Source organism: Lynx rufus, unplaced genomic scaffold, assembly GCF_022079265.1.
Source record: "Lynx rufus isolate CCGP_SWC_20201006 ecotype Redwood Valley unplaced genomic scaffold, mLynRuf1.p SCAF_15, whole genome shotgun sequence".
Taxonomy (NCBI): domain Eukaryota; kingdom Metazoa; phylum Chordata; class Mammalia; order Carnivora; family Felidae; genus Lynx; species Lynx rufus.
In genome coordinates, this window is record NW_025814829.1 from 57,046,579 (window position 1) to 57,066,515 (window position 19,937).

General features: G+C 39.4%; 1 protein-coding gene across 1 annotated transcript in view; it reads left to right on the forward strand.

The window, feature by feature from the left end:
• The window catches only part of SDCCAG8 (SHH signaling and ciliogenesis regulator SDCCAG8), a 247,737-nt gene that overhangs the window by 35,548 nt on the left and 192,252 nt on the right, over positions 1-19,937 (forward strand). The window contains exons 6-8 of the mRNA XM_047077091.1: positions 5,874-6,014; positions 14,514-14,578; positions 18,068-18,256. Of these exons, the coding sequence (XP_046933047.1) occupies positions 5,874-6,014; positions 14,514-14,578; positions 18,068-18,256 (395 nt within the window). The remainder of the gene's footprint in view (positions 1-5,873; positions 6,015-14,513; positions 14,579-18,067; positions 18,257-19,937) is intronic.

Here is a 19,937-nt window from a genome sequence, read left to right on the forward strand (position 1 = left end):
CCTGGATTTTGGTGTCTTTATCCTTCCCAGATAGCAAAGTTTTCAGCTATAATTTGTTCATATAAACCTTCTTTCCCTTCTTCTCTCTTTTCATCTTCTGGGACTCCTATGATACAAATGTATTTTCTCTTTAATAAGTAGCTGAGTTTTCTAAGTCTTGTATTGTGATCTTTTGTCTTTGTTTCCCTCTTTTTTTCAGCTTCATTATTTTCCATAATTATCTTCTATATCATTGATTCACTGCTCTGCTTCATCCATCCTCACCATCATGGCATCATTCAAAATTCCATCTCAGTATAGCATTTTTAATCTTGGCCTGACTAGGTTTTAGATCTTTTATTCCTACAAAAAGGGATTTTCTGGTGTGCTCTATGCTTTTTTCAACCCCAGCTAGCATTCTTATAATTGTGGTTTTAAATTCTAGTTCAGACATATTACTTATATCTGTGTTGATTAAATCCCTAGCCATCATTTAACCTGTTCCTTCTTTTGGGGTGAATTCCTCCATCTTGTCATTTTGGAGGAAGAGAAAAAAAATTTAAATTAAACAATTAAAACAAAACAAAAAAATCAAATAAAGGAAGCTATAATCTAGGTGTGTTTCGTGTGCTTCCTGAGAAAAGTTTGATAGAAAAGAGAAAAAAGAGAAAAGGAAAAAAAGTAAAAGAAAAAGAAATTAAAAATAAAAAATTAAATACTAAAATAGAATAGAATAAAATAAAATAAAAAATAAAATAGAATACAAATTTTGCTCTTGAGGTGCCTGGGTAGCTCAGTCAGTTAAGCATCCGACTTTGGCTCAGGTCATGATTTCACCATTTGTGAGTTCGAGCCCTGTGTTGGGCTCTGTACTGACAGCTCAGAGCCTGGATCCTGCTCCAGATTCTGTGTCTCCATCTCTCTCTGCCCTTCCCCTGTTTGTGCTCTGTCTTTCTCTCTCTCAAAAATAAACATTAAAATTTTTTTAATGGTTCTTTCTGTATCTAAGAAAGAAAAAAAACCCCAAACTCCACAACATAATCAAAAACATAAGCAAAGAAAATGAACAAGCAAATAAGAAACAACCCAAATAGAGGTAGATCCAGTTTCCCCTAGGACTGAAACTTTGCAGTACACTGTCATCTTTAGACTAAGTGGATGGAAAGGGTTTTTTCTGGTCTTCTGGGGGAGGGGCCTACTGCTGTTTCTCAGGCCAACTTGCCCTAGTGGAGATGTGCCTGGAGAGTGCAGGTGGGTAGGGATTGTAACAGCTCCGTTCTCCATTTTATGGTACTGCTTAGCTCACTGGGGTTGATCACTGCAGTTCAGCTGGGGGTGAAAATGGCTTCACCCCACTGTCTAGTCTCTATAGTGAGAATTTTGTACCTTCACAGATGTGTGATCAATCACTCCTCTTTCGTCTCAGGCTTCCATCCTCTCCCCACCTTTACTCTCCTATCCAAGCTGCTCTCTTGCCAGGTGGCACCTCCCTCCAGAGTTTTATCTCAGATGGGGCTGCGTTTCAAAACCCTACACTTCAGAGACCCACGTGGCTCAGACCCATGCTGATCCTCTGGGGGAGGGTCTTGCTGAACAATTGCCAGGTATTGATTGTCCCAAAAAACATTCGCAGGAGACCACACAGCAGCAGAGGCTCAAAGTTTATGGTAAATCCCAACACATAGCTATCGCCAGGGTTTGTTGCCCTTAGCTAGTGTCTTTGTTCTGATATCAGTAAACATGGCAGCTCTCTGGGGCCTGCTGAGACTTTTGCCTGTGGAGAGGCCATATTGCCTCTACCAAATGCACTCCAAGTAGTGGAACCCTCTCTCCCTGTGTGGCACATGGACCCCTTAGACCACACTACCCGCTCCTTGGGGATTCACCCTGCTTCCTCACCAGAGCACTACTAGGCACTGAGCTCTGAAACTTCAGATTCTGCACTCTGCTGTGTGTGTGGGTTTTTTTTTTTTATGTTTATTTATTTTTGAGATATAGTGTGAGCAGAGGAAGGGCAGAGAGAGAGAGAGAGAGAGAGACAGAATCCAAAGCAGGCTCCAGGCTCTGAGCTGTCAGCACAGAGTCCATCACAGGGTTCAAACCCTCAGACTGTGAGATCCTGATCTGAGCCGAAGTCGGATGCTTAACCGACTGAGCCACCCAGGCACCTCTGTACTCCACTATTTATAGAAAACTGTTGGTGTTGAAACCCTCTCCTTTTTCCCTGTCAGTGGTTTTGGGAAACAAATTTCTTCTTGTCCAGTTCCCTGTGAGTGTTTTCACTCTCTCTCTCTCTGTCTCTCTCTGTCTCTCCCTTTAGCTACTTTCAGGGGAAATGCTTTTCTTGCATGATTCCATCACACTGCACTGTCTCCCCCTTCTCTCTCTGTCCTCTATCTGTGAAAATGGCTCCCTAATCTCTGTGGTGCCACGGCTTTTCTCTCTCCCAATTCACCTCTCTACACCATATACCTGCCTAGATGTCTCGCTCAAATTATGCAGATTGTCATGTTCATATTCAGTTTAATTTCCTAGGTGTCCAAAATGGTTTGGTGTTGATCTAGCAGTTTTTCTGGGATGATACAAGCTCAAGATCCCCATACTATGCTGCCATCTTAACTCTTTTTATTCAGAATTTTAACGTAAAATGAAACTTTTTAGAATATCTTAAATATAAACACACCAAGAGAGATTATCTTTTTTTTCTGAATGCTTTTTACTGAATCTATTACCATATTGACAGTAGATCTTGCCAAAGCTATTGGAAGATTTGAGTATAGATTTTCAGTATTCTTAATACTTTCTTTTGAAAAATAATTAAAATAGATAGTAATGATTGACATTTATTGATCACTACATGGTTATGATGTAGCAGGCACTATATCCAGCACTTTGTTTACATTAAATTATTTCAGGCTTGTAGTAGGCAAAGAAGGCAGGTGTTATATCTATTTTCAGATGAGTAAATTAAGGTATATAGCAGTTAAGTAAATAAAGCAACTCTACGAATGTCACACACACACACAGCTAGAAAATGGCAAATATCAGACTGTCTGACTCCCTAGATCCATCTACCTAGTCTAATGTCATACTGTAGAACTTCCTGCATAGGTTAAGAATAGCTTGTCAATATTGAACCAAACCATCTTTGTTTGCCATTGCATAGAAGATTCTCCCCAGAAGAGAAGAACGTCCTCTTTATTGTTCCTTAATTTTAGCCTTGGACTTGGATGGTAGCCTACATGACTTTTAGCTTTTAGTCTATTTTATGACCTAGTAGTTGAAGGAACAGTTTATTTTTTAAAAACTAAAACTGTTCAAGGGATATTTCATTTCTATCTTTATTTTTCATCGTTTTTTTCCTATGAAATTTCTTTTCATGGAGAGCTTTTCTCAAGAGTTCCAAAAATTATAATAATATTAAAATATGCTATTTATTAGAAATTTTGGCATGTACAAAGCATAAGAGACTCTTAAAAACTGAGAACAAACTGAGGGTTGATGGGGGGTGGGAGGAAGGGGAGGGTGGGTGATGGGTATTGAGGAGGGCACCTTTTGGGATGAGCACTGGGTGTTGTATGGAAACCAATTTGACAATAAATTTCATATATTAAAAAAGAAAAAAAAGAAATTTTGGCGTGTATACTCATTAAAAGATCTAGGAGATTTTTTTTTTAAAGCAGAACATTTCTGAGCCATTTCTTTTTCTGTCTATTTCATTCTCCCCACCACCACCCCTCCCCTCAATTAAGAAATCAAAGGTTTTCAGTGATCTTCAGGGATGTAAATGCTAACTAAATTTTTAAAACTTTGGTCAAATGCCATTCAGGTTTTTAAATGTTATCTGTGAAAGGACAAAGTGTCAATTAGACTAGCACTGCTTTCCAAAGAATGACAGTATTTTATACCATAAGCCAGCAATCTGTGGTCTATGTGCTTTCTCCAATTTCTCCACAGGAAATTAGATAGTTCTCTAATGCAGCTTTGAATGCACTCAGTCAAATATTGAAAGATTTGTCCTTACCTACCAAATCAAATTCAAACTTGTTATACCATACTTCCCAGACCCTTATTTGCCTCTGAGGCTTGACATTTTGAACATCCATTGTTTTGGATTGCTTCAATCTCTAGTCATTTCAGATAGCCTGAATCTCTCGGAGGCACCATACTTATTCACACTTCTGTGATTTTCCCCGTGATGTTTTCTTCCTGGCATGCTCTTCCTATCTAGCTCTCTCTTTCTCACCCAAGATATCATGCCAGTGTCAACACCTCCAGAAAACCTTCCTTGAATCTCTGGTTGTTCTTAGTGTCCCTCGTCTGTTTTGGCATAGTCCCCATGCACACCTCTGGCTTAGCACATACCATATTAAACTGAAATTATCTGCTTAGGGTTTTTGCCTTGAGGATAAGATTGGTCTGGCTCATTTTTACCCTCCAAGCTCCTTAGCACACTGCCTGAACATAGGAGGTATCATACACAGGCGTTTGCATTAAACTGAACTTCCAGAAGAATGTGGAGGAGGCTCTCGGAATACTATCTCTTTCTAGCATGATACGACACCGCAGTATAGTTCTGGGTTTCGGACCTGTCCTCTCTTGTGAGTGCTTCTTTGGCCCTTAGCAAGAGTTCCATAATTATTCGTTGAGTTACGTTTGTATTTCCGTCCTTGTGGTACATATAAATTACGCCGATCTTTGGGCTGCATATTTCGTTGAATGTTGAGAGGGTAACAGAGGTGGCAAACACAGGGGCAGCAACAAATTCAGTCTGTAGGCATGTTTTGTTTGATGAGCTATGAACCAGTGTTTAACAGTGTTTTAGCTGAAAAGCCAGATACCCGGCTTAATCTCTTAAAAACTCAAAAGATTGTTTTTGTAACTCAACTTCGCATTCACACATGGCAGCAATTGCCTGGAACTGAGTAGTGGCTGCATGTTTTAGATGGTTTGCAATGGTCCCTACCAATTCTTGGTGAGTCCCTGGCATGCAGGCTGCATGTCAGTTCTGTTTATCTGCATGCATTGTTTTTTTTTGTTGAAGATAAATATTTTTCTGGAAGGGCAGGAGAGCATCGTCGTTCAGGGTGTGGACTAGGGAATTAGATTGCCCGGGTTCAGATCCTAGCTCTGCCGCTTATTAGCCACTTCTACCTTTGTGACTCTTACAAGTTACTCAGTGTCACTCAATTTCCTTTTCTATAAATTGGAGATAATATTAAACTCACCTCCTAGGGTGGTTGTAGTGATTAAATGAGTTGATATATGTGAATCACATAAACCGAGTCTGGCACATAGTAAACACCGTAGGTATTAGCACTATTATTAGTCATGGCTTTAGGAAATGTGGAAAATGAAAACAAGAGAGGGCCCTGTGTTTTAAGAATGTACGTCTCCAGGGGCGCCTGGTTGGCTCAGTCAGTTAAGTGCCTGAATTTGGCTCAGGTCATGGGCTCACGGTTCCTGAATTTGAGCCCCACATCCGGCTGTCTGCTGTTAGCACAGATCCTGCTTCGGATCCTCTGGCCCCCTCCCTTCCCACCACCCCCCCACACACACACACATACTTTCTCTCCCAAAAATAAATAAATGTAAAAAAGAGAAAGTATGTCTTCAGAGAAATAAGAGAGAAGTTCATTTGTTGAAGCACTGGCATCCAGCCCTCCTTGCTCATTTATGTTATTGCCTGCGCCTGTAGGAATTTGACCTTGTACCACCTGTGCAGTATGACCGTCATGGGCCCACACTTCAAATTCATTCTTGATTTGCAGTTTAGAAGCATATGCTTTTTTACCCCTTTCATCACAGATGAGAATCAGTATTCCATTTGTAAAGCATGCATGTTGATTTAAAGTTAAAATGCCAATTGTAATTACTGGTACATTTTATTTTAGGGAAACATGCAGAATTCTTGGATTACAACAGGTGAAGATTCTGGGGTGGGTGAAGCTGCCAAGAGACGATTCTCCCATGGCAATGCGGATATTGTCGTAGGTGCATCTGCTGGGGAAGCTGAAAAATGGAAACTAGAACTGGTGAGAATTTGAGTGCTTTTCTCTTTTGTACTATATTGTGGTAAATATGTATAACATAAGCTTAACACTTTAACCATTTTAAAATTTACCATTGAACAATTTAAGTGTACAACTCATTTGCATTAAATACAATGACAATGTTGTACAGCCATAAACACTATCCATTTCAAGAATTTTTATCATCCCAAACAAAAACTGTTGGGACACCTGGGGTGGCTCAGTTGGTTAAACATCCGACACTTGGTTTCCGCTCAGGTCATGATCTCGTGGTTTCGTGAATTCGAGTCCTAAGTTGGGCTCTGTGCTGGCATTGAGGAATCTGGGATCCTTTCTCTCTCTCTCTCTCGCTCTTGCTCTCTCTCTCTGTCTTTCTGTCTCTCTCTGTCCCGCCCTGACTCATGCTTTCTCTGTCTCTCTCAGAATAAATAAATAAAAAATAAAAAACAAAAAATCAAAAAACTATGTACCCATTAAATAAAACTTCCATTCTCCTCTCTCCTAACCCCTGGCAACCTCTTCTACTTTCTGTCTTTATGAATTTGCCTAGTCTAGGTACCTGACATATGCAGAATCAAACAATATTGGTTCTTTTGTGTCTGGCATGTTTCATCGAGCATGTTTTCAGGGTTCATCGGCGGCGTATCATGTAGCAGAATTTCCTTTTTCAGGGTGAGTCATATTCCATTTATGTCTATACCACACTTTGTTTATCCATTCATTTGTTGATTAAAGTTTAGTTTGTTACCACCTTTTGACTCTTGTGAGTGAAGCCGAACATCAGTACACAAGTATCTGTTTTTGCCCCTACTTTCATTTCCCTTGGGTATATAACCAGAAATGGAATTGTTGGATCCTATGGTAATTCTTCACTCTTTTTTCTTTCTGCTCCTCAGACTCCATCATTTCGTCTGTCCTGTCTTCAAGTTTTCTGATTCTTTGTTCTGCTGCTCACATGTGCCCTTCCATACCTTTCGTGAATTTTTCATTTTGGTTATCGTACCTTCCAGCTCTGGGATTTTGTTTGGTTCCTTTTATACGTTGTTTTCTTACTTTTTTAAAGGTTTTATTTTCATTCCAGTTAGTCGGCACGAAGTGTCATATTAGTTTCAGGTGTACAGTGTCTTCCTTACTTCTTGTAGTTCTTTGGACATTGGCCATGTTTCCTTTTAGCTCTTTGGGCATATTTAAGATTATTGTTTTAAATTATTTTTCTAGTAGGCCTGGTGCCTGTAGATTTTTTTAAGGGTGGTTTCTGTAGATTTGTTTGTCTGTTTGTTTGTTTGTTTATTATTTATTTATTCTATGCCTCTGAGTAGGTCATATTTTCCTGCTTCTTTGTATGCTTTTGATTTTTTTTTTTTTTGTGGTTGAAAACTGGACATTGGAATGAACTATTATACTGTGATAACTATTATAGTTATACTGTGATAACTATTATACTGTGATATCTATTCTCCTGTGATAACTCTGGAAATCCAATCCCCCATTTTCCCCATGGTTTTCTGCTTCTTTTATTGTTGAAGGTTGTATCGTCTTTTTGTTTCGAGACTCTTCCAATTTATTTTTGTAGACTGTTCCTTGTTGTGTGTGATCGCTGAACTCTGTTTCGTTCGCTCATGTTCCACTAATGTTTGATAGATTTCCGTGAATGCCAGGAGCTGAAACAAGCAAGCCAACAACCACCAAAACCACACACGCCTGGGAAGCCCAGAAAGAAGAGCCACCTCCGCCAGTCTTTGTGGATTGGTTCTGTGCTGGGCCTTCCTTCCTTCAGCGTGTAGCTGGGCTTGCTCTCAGCCTAGAGATCAGCTGGAGTGAAAGCTTAAGGTCTTCTCAGGCCCGAGCATGTATCTTCCCGGGGAAGGCTTTCTGAATCCCCTCATATACGTAGCTGGTTTTGAATGTCCTCACTTCCCAGAGTCTCAAATAATTTTATTTTCAGATCAAATGATACTTTCACATCTTTTGATGTTGTAACAGGCCTTTCTTTTTCCTATTGCTTGAAATCTTATTTGCATTAAATTTGATGTGCAGAATTGATCAATGATGATGAAAATGTAAAAATGACACTGTAAATGGAGGACTCCAGGGAGAGATAGGATGGATTATATAGTTCAGCTCTCATTATCATCTCTAGGTATTATTGTTAGATAGAGTATTCCGAGGGCTCATGTGGCTCTAAACTCCCTCTCCTTTCTCAGCCCCTAACCCAAGCTTTATGCTACTATTTTGGAAAGAGTTCTTTTTTTTTTTAAACAAAATGAAAGATTACGTAAATTGTATTTTCTTCCCAGCTGAATAATCTATGATAACTATTTAATGCCCACAGGATAAAGACCCATCTCCCAAGCTGTCCACAGTTTGGTTCACGCTACCTTTCTGGACTCATTTCTGTCAGTCTCCCAAACATTACTGTAGACATACAGACCCCTCACTACTTACTACGTCATAAACTTATTACCCACTTCCATTTATTTTTTTTTATTATTTTTTTTTAATATTTATTTAGTTTTGGGGGAGAGAGAGAGAGAGAGAGAGAGAGCATGATGGAGGAGGGGGAGAGAGGGAGACACAGAATCTGAAGCAGGCTCCAGGCTCCGAGCTGTCAGCACAGAGCCCGGCACAGAGTTGTGAGATCATGACCTGAGCCGAAGTCAGACACTTAACTGACTGAGCCACCCAGGTGCCCCTACCCACTTCCATTTCTGTTTGCATCACTGGCTATGGTTTATGCAGATATCCTGACCTAAACTTTCCTTCTTCACTTCTACCCACCGAAATACTTCCTGCCTACAAGGCTGTGTTCAGATGCCCCCTCCCGTTCTACCTTCCTTGATTACACACTTCCACTCCTCCTTCTCCCACATTAGAATTCGTTTCTCTCTTGGGGCACCTAGGTGGCTCAGTCGGTTGTGTGTCTCACTCGATTTCAGCTCAGGTCATGATCTCACGGTTCGTGGGATCAAGCCCCATTGTTGATCTCTGTGCTGACAGTGCGGAGCCTGCTTGGAATTCTCTGTCTCCCTCTCTTTCTGTCCCTCCCCCGCTCATGCACGTGAGCACTTGCACTCTCTCTCTCTCAAAATAAATGAAGAAACTTAAAAAAAAGAATTAATGTCTCTCTTACATCTCCTCTTAGTGTCGTGTTTACAATTGCTATAAATTCGTTGGTTATCCAGTCTGTGGCAAACTGCAGTCCCCACGTCTGTGTGCCCTGTGTCCTGATCCTCCTCGCTGTTTCCCAGGGTTTTGCTCTTGTACTGATCTCCTCTTGCTCTTGCATCTTTCCTCCCTCTTTACTGGGTTTTTCTCAGCAGAACATGTGCTCTACTAGCTCCCATCTTGAAGCAAGTACAAAATATACTCTCTGGACCCTGTGCTCCCTTCGAACTATCACTCAACGATTGCTCCCCTGCATACCAACACCTTCCCAAACAGTTGCCCACATTCATGTCACCACGTCTCCCCTCCCACTGTCTCTTTAACATGCATCGGTTGAGCCGATACCTCACGTTGGCCTCAACTTGTTTTTTTCAAGGTCATCAATGACCTGCACCAATCAGTCCTCCTCTTCCTCAACCTTGTGGCAGCATTCTAATTATGTACATATAATGCTCATGTCATCCCCTTTTACTTGTCTAATGGCCCAATTTAACATACGCTCAGAAAAATGCACAAAACAGGGGCGTCTGGGTGGCTCAGTTCGTTAAACATCTGACTCTCGATTTTGGCTCAGGTCACAATCTCACGGTTTGTGGGACTGAGCCCCGTGTTGGGCTATGTGCTCACAGCTTGGGATTCTCTCTCTATCTCTCTCTCTATCTCTCTCTCTCTCTGCTCCTCCCCTCCTTGCATACTCTCTCTCTCTCTCAAAATAAATAGATAAAAATGTTAAGAAGTGCACAAAACAAAAATGTGCAGCTTCATGATTTTGTTCTAATGAGCACCCTCTCTCTCTGTGCCCCCTCCTAGTCACTGCCCCCTCATTCCCTTAGAGCTAATCACTATCTTGACTTTTATGAAAATTGCCGAAGCAAGATCTCTGGACACTCTAGTTGATGTCTACCTGATTTTTTAAACACTGTAAAAATTGGGTCACACAGTATATGATTTTTTGTGTCTGACTTATTTTGTTTGACATTATGTTTGTTAGATTCATACACATTGTTGCATGTGGCAGACATTTGTTCATTTTCAGGGTGGGTCTACTGTGTAAATACACTACGATTCATTTATCCATTCCTCAGTTGATGGGTTTTTGTGTTGTTTCCAGTTTGGGGCTATTGTAAATGTTGCTGCTATGGACTATTTCTTTCTTTCTTTTTTTCTTTCTTTCTTTCTTTCTTTCTTTCTTTCTTTCTTTCTTTTGTTTTTTCTCTTTCTTTCTTTCTTTCTTTCCTTTCTTTCCTTATTTCTATCTATATATACATCCATCCATCTATCTATTTTATTTTTTTTAATTTTTTTTAACATTTATTTATTTTTGAGACAGAGAGAGACAGAGCATGAATGGGGGAGGGTCAGAGAGAGAAGGAGACACAGAATCCGAAACAGGCTCCAGGCTCTGAGCTGTTAGCACCAAGCCCGATGCGGGCTTGAACTCACGGACTGCGAGATCATGACCTGAGCTGAAGTCGGACGCTCAACCGACTGAGCCACCCAGGCGCCCCTCCATCTATCTATTTTAGAGAGAGGGAGAGTGAGAGAGAGAGAGAGAGTATGAGCAGGGGAGGGACAGAGGGGGAGAGAAAGAGAATCTTACTTATTTAAAATTTTTTATTAGAGCGCGTGCAAGCAAGGGAGGGGCAGGAGAGAGAGAGAGAGAGAGAGAGAGAGAGAGAGAGAGAGAGAGAGAGAGAATCTTAAGCAGGCTTCACACTCATCACGGAGCTGGAGGCGGGGCTCGACCCCACAATCATGGCGTCATGACTTGAGCCAAAATCAAAAGTCAGATGTTCAACCGGCTGAGCCACTCAAGGCATCCCTGAACATTCTTTAAGATTGGTCTATTGGCGTACATGGCACACATTTATGTCAGGTGTATATCTTGGAGTGGAATTATTGGTCTTGGGGGTATATAGCTGTTCAAACTGAGTGGTTAAGTTGAGCTTTGGGTGGTTTTTATCAGTTTACACTTCTACAGCAGCATAGGAGTGATGCCTTTGCTCCATATCCCCCCAACACATTGTATTGTCAGTTTTTCTGGTGGGCTTGTAGTGCTATGTCCATGTGGTTTTCATCTTCATTTCCCTGATTACGCATGAGATTGAATACTTTTCATGTACTTATTGGTGTGCTCCTCTTGTGAGGTGCATGTTCAATACCTACTCATTATTTTGAGTTATCTGACATTGTTTTTTTGAACTTCTTTATGTATTCTGGATACAAGCCCTTTGTTGGTTCTATCTGTTGTGAATATATTTTCCCACTCTGTGGCTTGCCTTATAATTGTCTTGATAGTTTTATTTCTTTCTCTTGCTTTCTATTTTTTTCATTCCTTCCTTCATGACTAAAATTTCTTAATTTTAATGTCATCCCCTTTATTGTTTAGTGCTTTCTGTGTCCTATTTAAAAGAATGAAATCTTTTCATTTGTAACTATGTGGCTGGAACTAGAGTGTATTATGCTAAGCAAAATTAGAGAAAGGCAAATACCATATGACTTGACTCATATGAGGAGTTTAAGACACAAAACAGGTGGACACAAGGGAAGGGAAGGAAAAATAATATAAAAAACAGGGAGGAAAACAAAACATAAGAGACTCTTAAATATGGAGAACAAACAGAGGGTTCCTGGAGGGGTTTTGGGAGGGGGCATAGACTAAATGGGTAAGGGGCATTAAGGGATCTACTCCTGAAATCCTTGTTGCACTATATGCTAACTAACTTGGATGTAAGTTTAAAAATAAAAATAAAAAATAAGGTGAGTTTCTTATAGACAATTAAAAAAAAAATTTATCCCTGCCCCAGATCATGAAGAACTTCTCTTAGATTTTCTTCTGGAAACTTTATAGTCTTGCTTTTAACATTTAAATCTCAATCTACCTGCAATTTAGTTTTGTATTTGATGTAGTGTGTAGGGGATCACCTTTTGCTCTTTTCCCATATAGTTGTCTACACACACACACACACACACACACACACACACACATTAACCACTTGTTGCAAAGACAGTCCTTTGTCTGAATCTTTGTCATAAATCAGGTGTACATAGATGTCTGGGCTCTGTTTTATATTTCCTTATTCTTTGTGCTACAACCATCCTCTCCTCTCTTGATTGTTACAGCTCTCTATCTGTTAGGGTAGGTATATCTACCTATTAGACTACTTACCACATCTTCCAACATTGTACTTTGTCCCCAAAAATGTCTTACTTCTGGCCTTTTGTACTTCCAAATATATTTTAGAATTAATTTGTCAAAGTCCGAAAAGCCATTGTGAGGTTTTGATTGAGATTGTCTATTTAAAAAAAATTTTTAATGTTTATTTATCTTTGAGAGAGAGACAGACAGAGTGCAAGCTGGGGGTAGGTAAAGAGAGAGGGAGACACAGAATCCAAAGTGGGCTCCAGGCTCTGAGCTGGCAGCACAGAGCCCGACATGGGGCTTGAACTCAGGAATGGCAAGGTCATGACCTGAACTGAAGTCAGATGCTTAACCGACTGAGCCACCCAGGCATCCCTTGATTGAGATTGTCTTTAAGCTATAAGTCACTTGGGAGAAAAGATATCTTTATGATATTATATCATCTAATCCATTAAACTTATGTAATACTCTATTTATATAGGACATCTTTAATTTTTGTCAATAACCTTTTACAGTTTTTTTTCTTTTTTAAAAAGTTATTTTTTTTAATTTATTTTGAGAGAGACAGAGAGTGCAAGTGGGGGAGGGGCAGAGAGAGAGAAAGAGAGAGAGATTGAGAATCCCAAACAGGCTCCCTACTGTCAGCATGGCGCTCGATGGTTTTGAACTCACAAAACTATGAGATCATGACCTGAGCCAAAACCAAGAATTGGACACTTAACTGACTGAGCCACCCAGGCTCCCCACCCCCCAGGATCATTTTTAATGTATTTTTCTCCCCAGTTATCTATTCAGTTATAAAATTCTGTCAATTTCAGTTTTATATAGCTCCATACTAAATTCTTTCTTTTCTCTTCTTACTGTGTGATTACTCTTGTTTGTGTGTATATCTCTTCCTGATGTAATTGTAATGCACTTCTTCATTGGTCTTTGTTTTCCCACACTTCAGAGTGACTTAAGAATCAAATCTGATAGAGTTTTCAGTGTCCACCCAATGCCTCTACTACATGGAGACTACACGAGTTGTCTGGGTAAAGGTCTTGTGTATTTATTCTCCTCATGGCACATTCTCACCTGTTCCACCCATCTCTATCCATTCTTCCACCTCGCATTTTATTTGTAGGGATACAGATCTGCTTACCACCCAAATATTCAGCATGTTTTCTCTCTGTGCCTTTTGCTCTGTTGGAAATTAATCCTTTAAGTGTTAGCACTTCCTCCATGAAGTCATCTCTACCCCTCTTAAGCTGAATTACAAATTCCCACCTCTGTGATATCAGTTTACCTTCTATATGCCTCACTGGAGTGAATTATGTATAATTGAAATTGTCCATGTGTTTTTCTTTTTCTTGTTTTTAATTTATATTTTTTAGAGAGAGAGTATGAGCATGCATGAGTGGGGGAAGGGCAGAGGGAGAGAGAAAGAAAGAAAAGAAAGAAAAGAAAAGAAGGAATGAAGAAAGGAAGAATCTTCAGCAGGCTCCATGCTCAGCATGGACCCTGACACGGGGCTCGATCTCCTGATCCTGGGATCATTACCTGAGCCAAAATCAAAAGTCAGATGCTCAACCTACGGAGCCACCCGGGCACCCCCATCCATGTGTTTTCTATTCTGTACTAGATGATTAGCTCCTTAAGGTTAAAGGCGTCTTCTTCTTAGGTACCCCCAAAAATGTTTGCTGAATGAGAGAATAGTGGGACACCACAGACCCTTGTAGCCAGGATATTAGTTTGGTCTGTCATTTATTGTGATTCATAACTTTGCTTTTATCATTCATCCAACACACATTTATTGTATGTCTGCATGCAGCAATCACAGTGGGGGATTCTAGTAAGATCTGATCCTTGCCCTCACAGACCTTACAGGTTATAATCGGTTTTTCCCAGAGTCACCCTTTTGTTTATTTATTTATTCATTCTCAGTCACACTTTTAAAAGTAAGACCTGATGAATGCATTTTTGAAAAAAAAAAATTGGGGGGGGTGGCAGTGATACCCATTTTATGACTCGATAGTTCTTTGCAGGTATATAGTCAATAAAATACAAAATTTGGGGTGGACTAGGGAAAATGTTTTTTAATTTTTTTAAATTTTCCTCCTGGGTAAAAGGAAAAAAAATTGAGTTTAATATGAATAATGAAACCTTGTTTGTAAAGCACGGGACATAGAGAAAATGTACATTTTTGTTTTTTAAAGGAGAGGCTGAAACTTACTTATGAAGAAAAGACTGAAGCCCTACAATCTCAATTGAAAATTTTAAGGTAAAGTATCATTGTCCATTTAAAATAATCATAGCAAAAGCATAATGATCTTTCAAATATATTTGAATGTTTGCTGACCTGCCAGTCTTACTCAATATAAGAATTACTTGATGACATTTTATGTGTACATAAGAAATATCCTCAGGTTATTAAAGGATAAGGGGGCATAAAATTGTGAAGGCCTTTTCCAAATCACATGTCAAAGAACTATGAGCTAAATTACAAATTTTATGCCTTCATCGGTTATGAAATATTTGTGTTTTCTTATACAAATAAGAAACTCTAGCTGCTCTGATAGAAACCATGCTTTTAAAATAAAATACTGAAAATAAAGCATTCTTCTAGTTTTAAAATTACATGAAAGTATTTTTTCTCTATAGGTGTTTGTATCTAATTTTTAAAATTGTAACAATAATAGTTTGAGTATTTTTCTATACGTGATGAATATGAGAACGTATCCACCGCCTTCTCCATGGGGGATACATTCCAAGACCCCCAGTGGATGCCTGAAACTGGTCAGTACTGAACTCTGTACATATTGTTTTTTTTCTGTACATACATACCTGCGATAAAGTTTAATTTAGTAAGAGATTAGGCACAGTAAGAGATTAACAGCAATAACTCATAATAAAATAGAACAGCCGTAACAGTGTACCGTAATAACAGTTAAGCGAATGTGGTCTTTCAAAATATCTTATTGTCCTTCTTGTGATGATATGAGATCTAAAATGCCTGTGTGATGCAATGAAGGGGGTGAAGGATGTAGGTGTTGTGAAGCAGCCTACGCTACTACCAAACTTCTGATGATCTGTCCAGAGGATCATCTGCTCTGGACCTCGGTTGACGGTGGGAAACTAAGCTGTGGAAAGTGAAACTGTGGATAAGAGAGAGACTGCTTTTTTTTTTTTTTTTTTAATTTATTTTTGAGAGGCAGAGAGAGACAGAATGTGAGTCAGGGAGGGGCAGAGAGAGAGGGAGACACAGAATCCGAAGCAGGCTCCAGGCTCTGAGCTGTCAGCACAGAGCCCGATGCAGGGCTCGAACTCACGGACCTCGAGATCATGACCTGAGCTGAAGTCAGACACTTAACCATCTGAGCCACCCAGGTGGCCCGAGACTTCTTTATATATAATGAGTTTTCATGTAATTTTTTACATGTTTTTTTAAAAAATCCCAATAAAACTTATATATGATAGATTAACCATCAGTGATTTATTATGTGTTATGTGTAGAAAAAGTAACAGGAATTGATTTTTTTGTGCATTACAGCTTATTTTAAATAGCAGTAATGAAATATATTTCAATCAAAATTTAAAATACTTTTTATAATTTTAATAAGTCTAATTTTAAATAAAATTTAAGATTTTCAGGCCATGTATTGTTTGGAAATGTAAGTAGAGTGATACTAAGAACCAGAGCTCCTGGTTTTTAAGCACACTATCATTCATTTATTTTAATATGCTTTTATGTGTATTAAACCTTTAAACCTTATCCTGATCTCTATGTATATACCTATTTCTATAGATATTTTTTTTCACGAAGAAACCTAATATTTTTTAAATGGCCTAATTTTTGCATTCTTGCTTTTTATCTTGCTTTATTATATTTTGATGTCTAGTGTATTGAGTCTTCAGTTTTAAAAAAATTCTTAACATTTATTTATTTATTTTGAGAGAGAGAGAGAGAGAGAGAGAACGTGAGCAGGGGAATGGCAGAGAGAGAGGGGGACAGAGGATCTGAAGCAGGCTCTGTGCTGAGAGCAGAGAGCCCAATGTGGGGCTTGAACCCAAGAACTGCGAGATGATGTCCTGAGCTGAAGTCAAGACACATAACTGACTGAGCCACCCAGGCACCCCAAGTCTCCAGTGTTTAAACTAATATATTTCTAGGTTACTATACTATGGAAATGTGACTTCTGTTGTTTCATTCAGAAGTCAAATATGCCATAGTTAATTACAGTAAAATACTACTTTGTAATGACTTTATTCCCTGCATCTTTGTTTTTTTTTGTCTTTTCCTTTAGTGTAACTTAAGAGTACTTAAAGAGGCATTTTCTTTCAGAAAGAGATAAAACCACCACTCTCAGAAACTCTACCTTTTTGGTACCTATTTCTTTTTCTTTTTTGGCATTTCAAGTAATCAAGTCTACCTGAGTGTTTTGAATCTGAAACTGACAGAAAGAGTAATGCAGACCCTTTGACTTTGGAATGTGCTTCCAAAGTTATTTTTATAAAGCCTTTTGAAAGTCAGACTTTTTCTACATGGAACTTAAACAGAAAACTAAGTGTGTTGGAAAGAGTATCTTGGGCATGGGACAAAATCAGCTTCTCCTCCCCGCCCCGCCCCCCCCATCCAGAGATGAGGTAGCCTGTGACAGCCAGGTGTCTTATTGGCTTCCCCTCTGTGACAGCAAGTAAAGGTAGCTACAGCTCCCTGAATTTAATAGAAACTGACAACAGAGAGTTGACACAGAGATCACGTGCCTGCTTTCAGGAGTCCAAGTACTTAAGGGCTATTTTCTCCTTTGTAAGCTAGGAAGTGGGATTTTTTTGTTTTGTTTTGTGTTTTGTTTTGTTTTTTATACAGTGGGAAAGTCAGTTCTCCAAGTTGATTTTGCCAAAGCTTTATGAGAAGGGGTGGGGGCAGGAATACAACCCATACATTTTATTCTTAAAACAGTCAGCTTGGAGTAAAACCTTTTCCAGGAACTATCTCATATTTTAAAACAAACAGAGTAACCACACACACACACACACACACACACACACACACACACACACACACATTTCCTCTGTCCTTTCTTTATCAGGCTGCATATTTCCAGTTAATAGCTTATACTTACAAGTCTTATGACTGGTAAATTCTATATAACTTCTTTCTGAAAGACGAGAGGAGCCCACTTTCTTTTGAAATAGCTCTTTATAGAACTTTGTGGTTAGATAATTGTTTTCAAGTTCTTTTTTTTTCCTCCTAAGGAAGAACGGGCAATAATAAATTACTCATGGACAAAATGCATGAGCTTTATGTAATCTTTTGAGGTACTCTACAAATTTCAAGGGTTAACACTTGGAATAGGGTATTTCTCTCAATACAAGGATGTTTTGTTATATTGCCTTGACTCTTTATTAATAAAGAGAAACTGTTGAGGATTTGTATTTGTAGTTTTACTTTTGGTTTGTGGGTAATATAATGCCATGGAGATGGGATCCTTTGAAATGAGAGCCAGTATCAAGAGGTAGACTAATCTGTGTTAAAATCTTACAAGAACTTTGCTTAATTATTTAATATAGTCAAGCCTCATTTTATCCGAAGTGTCAATTAGGATAATCACGCTTACGTTCAGGGTTGTGGTAAGAATTAATGCGTTATATACAGAGCACCTCATAAGGTAAACACCCATCAGCAATAGTAGGAGTTACCACTGTGATGTTCCAGGTGAAAGTAATGTTCCTGGTCATTTTGCTAGAACTTTCTCTCCCTTCTTTTCAGGAAAGACTTAGCTGAATATCAGAAAAATTGTGAAGATCTTAAAGAGCGACTGAAGCATAAAGAGTCTCTCCTCGCTGCGAGTACTTCTAACTGGGTTGGTGGCCTGTGTTTGAAATGTGCTCAGCACGAAGCTGTTCTTTCCCAAACCCATAATAATGTTCACGTGCAGACCATTGAAAGACTGACTAAGTAAGTGTGCTTCTCCACATGGAGAATTGCATCTTTAAAGGAGCGCTGTGTCCCTTTATCCCCGTGCTGTCTCATATGCGATTGACCCTGAGCTTCGAGTGAAATGGACTGGAAACGGTCCCTTCATTAGAGCTTTCTGGAAGACAGAATAGCTGGGTTCTGCCAGGGTTGTGCGATCAGGTCATTTCGGACGAGTGGTCTTACCTCTCTAGGCTTCAGCCTCATCTCGAAGTGAGAGAATGGACGTAAGGAATCTTTACAATTCCCTGCATGTCTCTGAGTCTATAACTGCAAATCCAGCACTATTCTTAACAAAACTGAGTTTGTGAGGCTCTCTTTTGATGTTGTCAAGTCCTGGACTTCCGTGCTGTAGTGTAGGTAGAGTGAGATCTTATCACGTCTTTGTCTCGTGCCTGCAGTGAAGAGTATTACCAGTGCATTGGAAGAAGGACTCCCTGTGTCCCAGTATCAATATTTGAAGATCAACTAAGGACAAGTTACAAATGACCTTTCATGTAGTTCATCTAGGCTGAAATATGACAGTTCTCTCTGCATATCCTTTTTGTCCTACTTTCACTATTCCAGGGAGGTGTTTTCCTGTGGAAAGGTTATCCTGCGCAGTTGAGAATTTTTATCTACGATACTGTCCGGTGGTGTTGGTTCTTATTCCCTGTGCTCAAGGTCACCCCTGTCTGTTTGGACTCATTTAAATAGCTCAAACAGCACCACCTCTGAGAAGTATTCTCTGGCCAACCTCATCCCACCTGGTCTTCAATTGATTTAGGCTCCTGTCTTCCATGATTTTATAATATGTTGAAGGCAGCACGTGTACGCCTGGCGTCTAGCAGAGGACCTGGCCTGTGGTAGACGCTCCATGAGTGTTTGCTGCTCGCAGGACCAGGCATTTTGGCCTTTACTGCTCAACAGTCAGAGATCCTACTGTTGGAACTGGCGTGGAGAATGGAAAGACTTGCTCATTAAAGTCAGACCAGTTTTACTCTATGTTTTGACCTTTGGACAAATTACTTCTCTGCATCTGGTTTGGGGGTTTTACGGGGACGCTTAGCCTTGGGGCCAGAGCACTAGCTTTTGAGTCAGACTGGCTGCTGAGACTAACACTCTATTCTACCACTAACTACCTGTGTAACCTCACGAAAATTACTTAACCTCTCATGCCTCAATTTCCCCATTTTTAAAATGGAGGTAAAAGTACCTAATAGGGTTATTTTGAGGTTTCATTAAAAGAATACCATACACTGCTTAAGACAGTTCCTACCAGTGATGTGAATAATTCAGAAAACAACAAAAACACACCAAAAAAGCCCAGTTTTTTTATTATTTGGCAGGCCAGATAATAAATGCTCCATAGATATTAAAACTCCTCTGTACCTCTCCTGTTCCAAAAGAATCAAAATGCCATGGTTTCCACACGTGATTAACCTGTTGGTTTTTGTATAAAAACTGAATTTCTCCAGTATGGACTGACTGGTAGGTTTTACGATCTCAGCTGATGGTTCTGCTTTTTGTTATATTATTAAATATATTGTTAAGTTATTCTTATAGATTTCACATAACTATGAAATTTATTAAATATATATTAAATATATTTTCAGATACAACTACCATGTGGTACACATTTATATATGTCAAGGACTCTGCCAGGCTGTTTAAAAACATAATC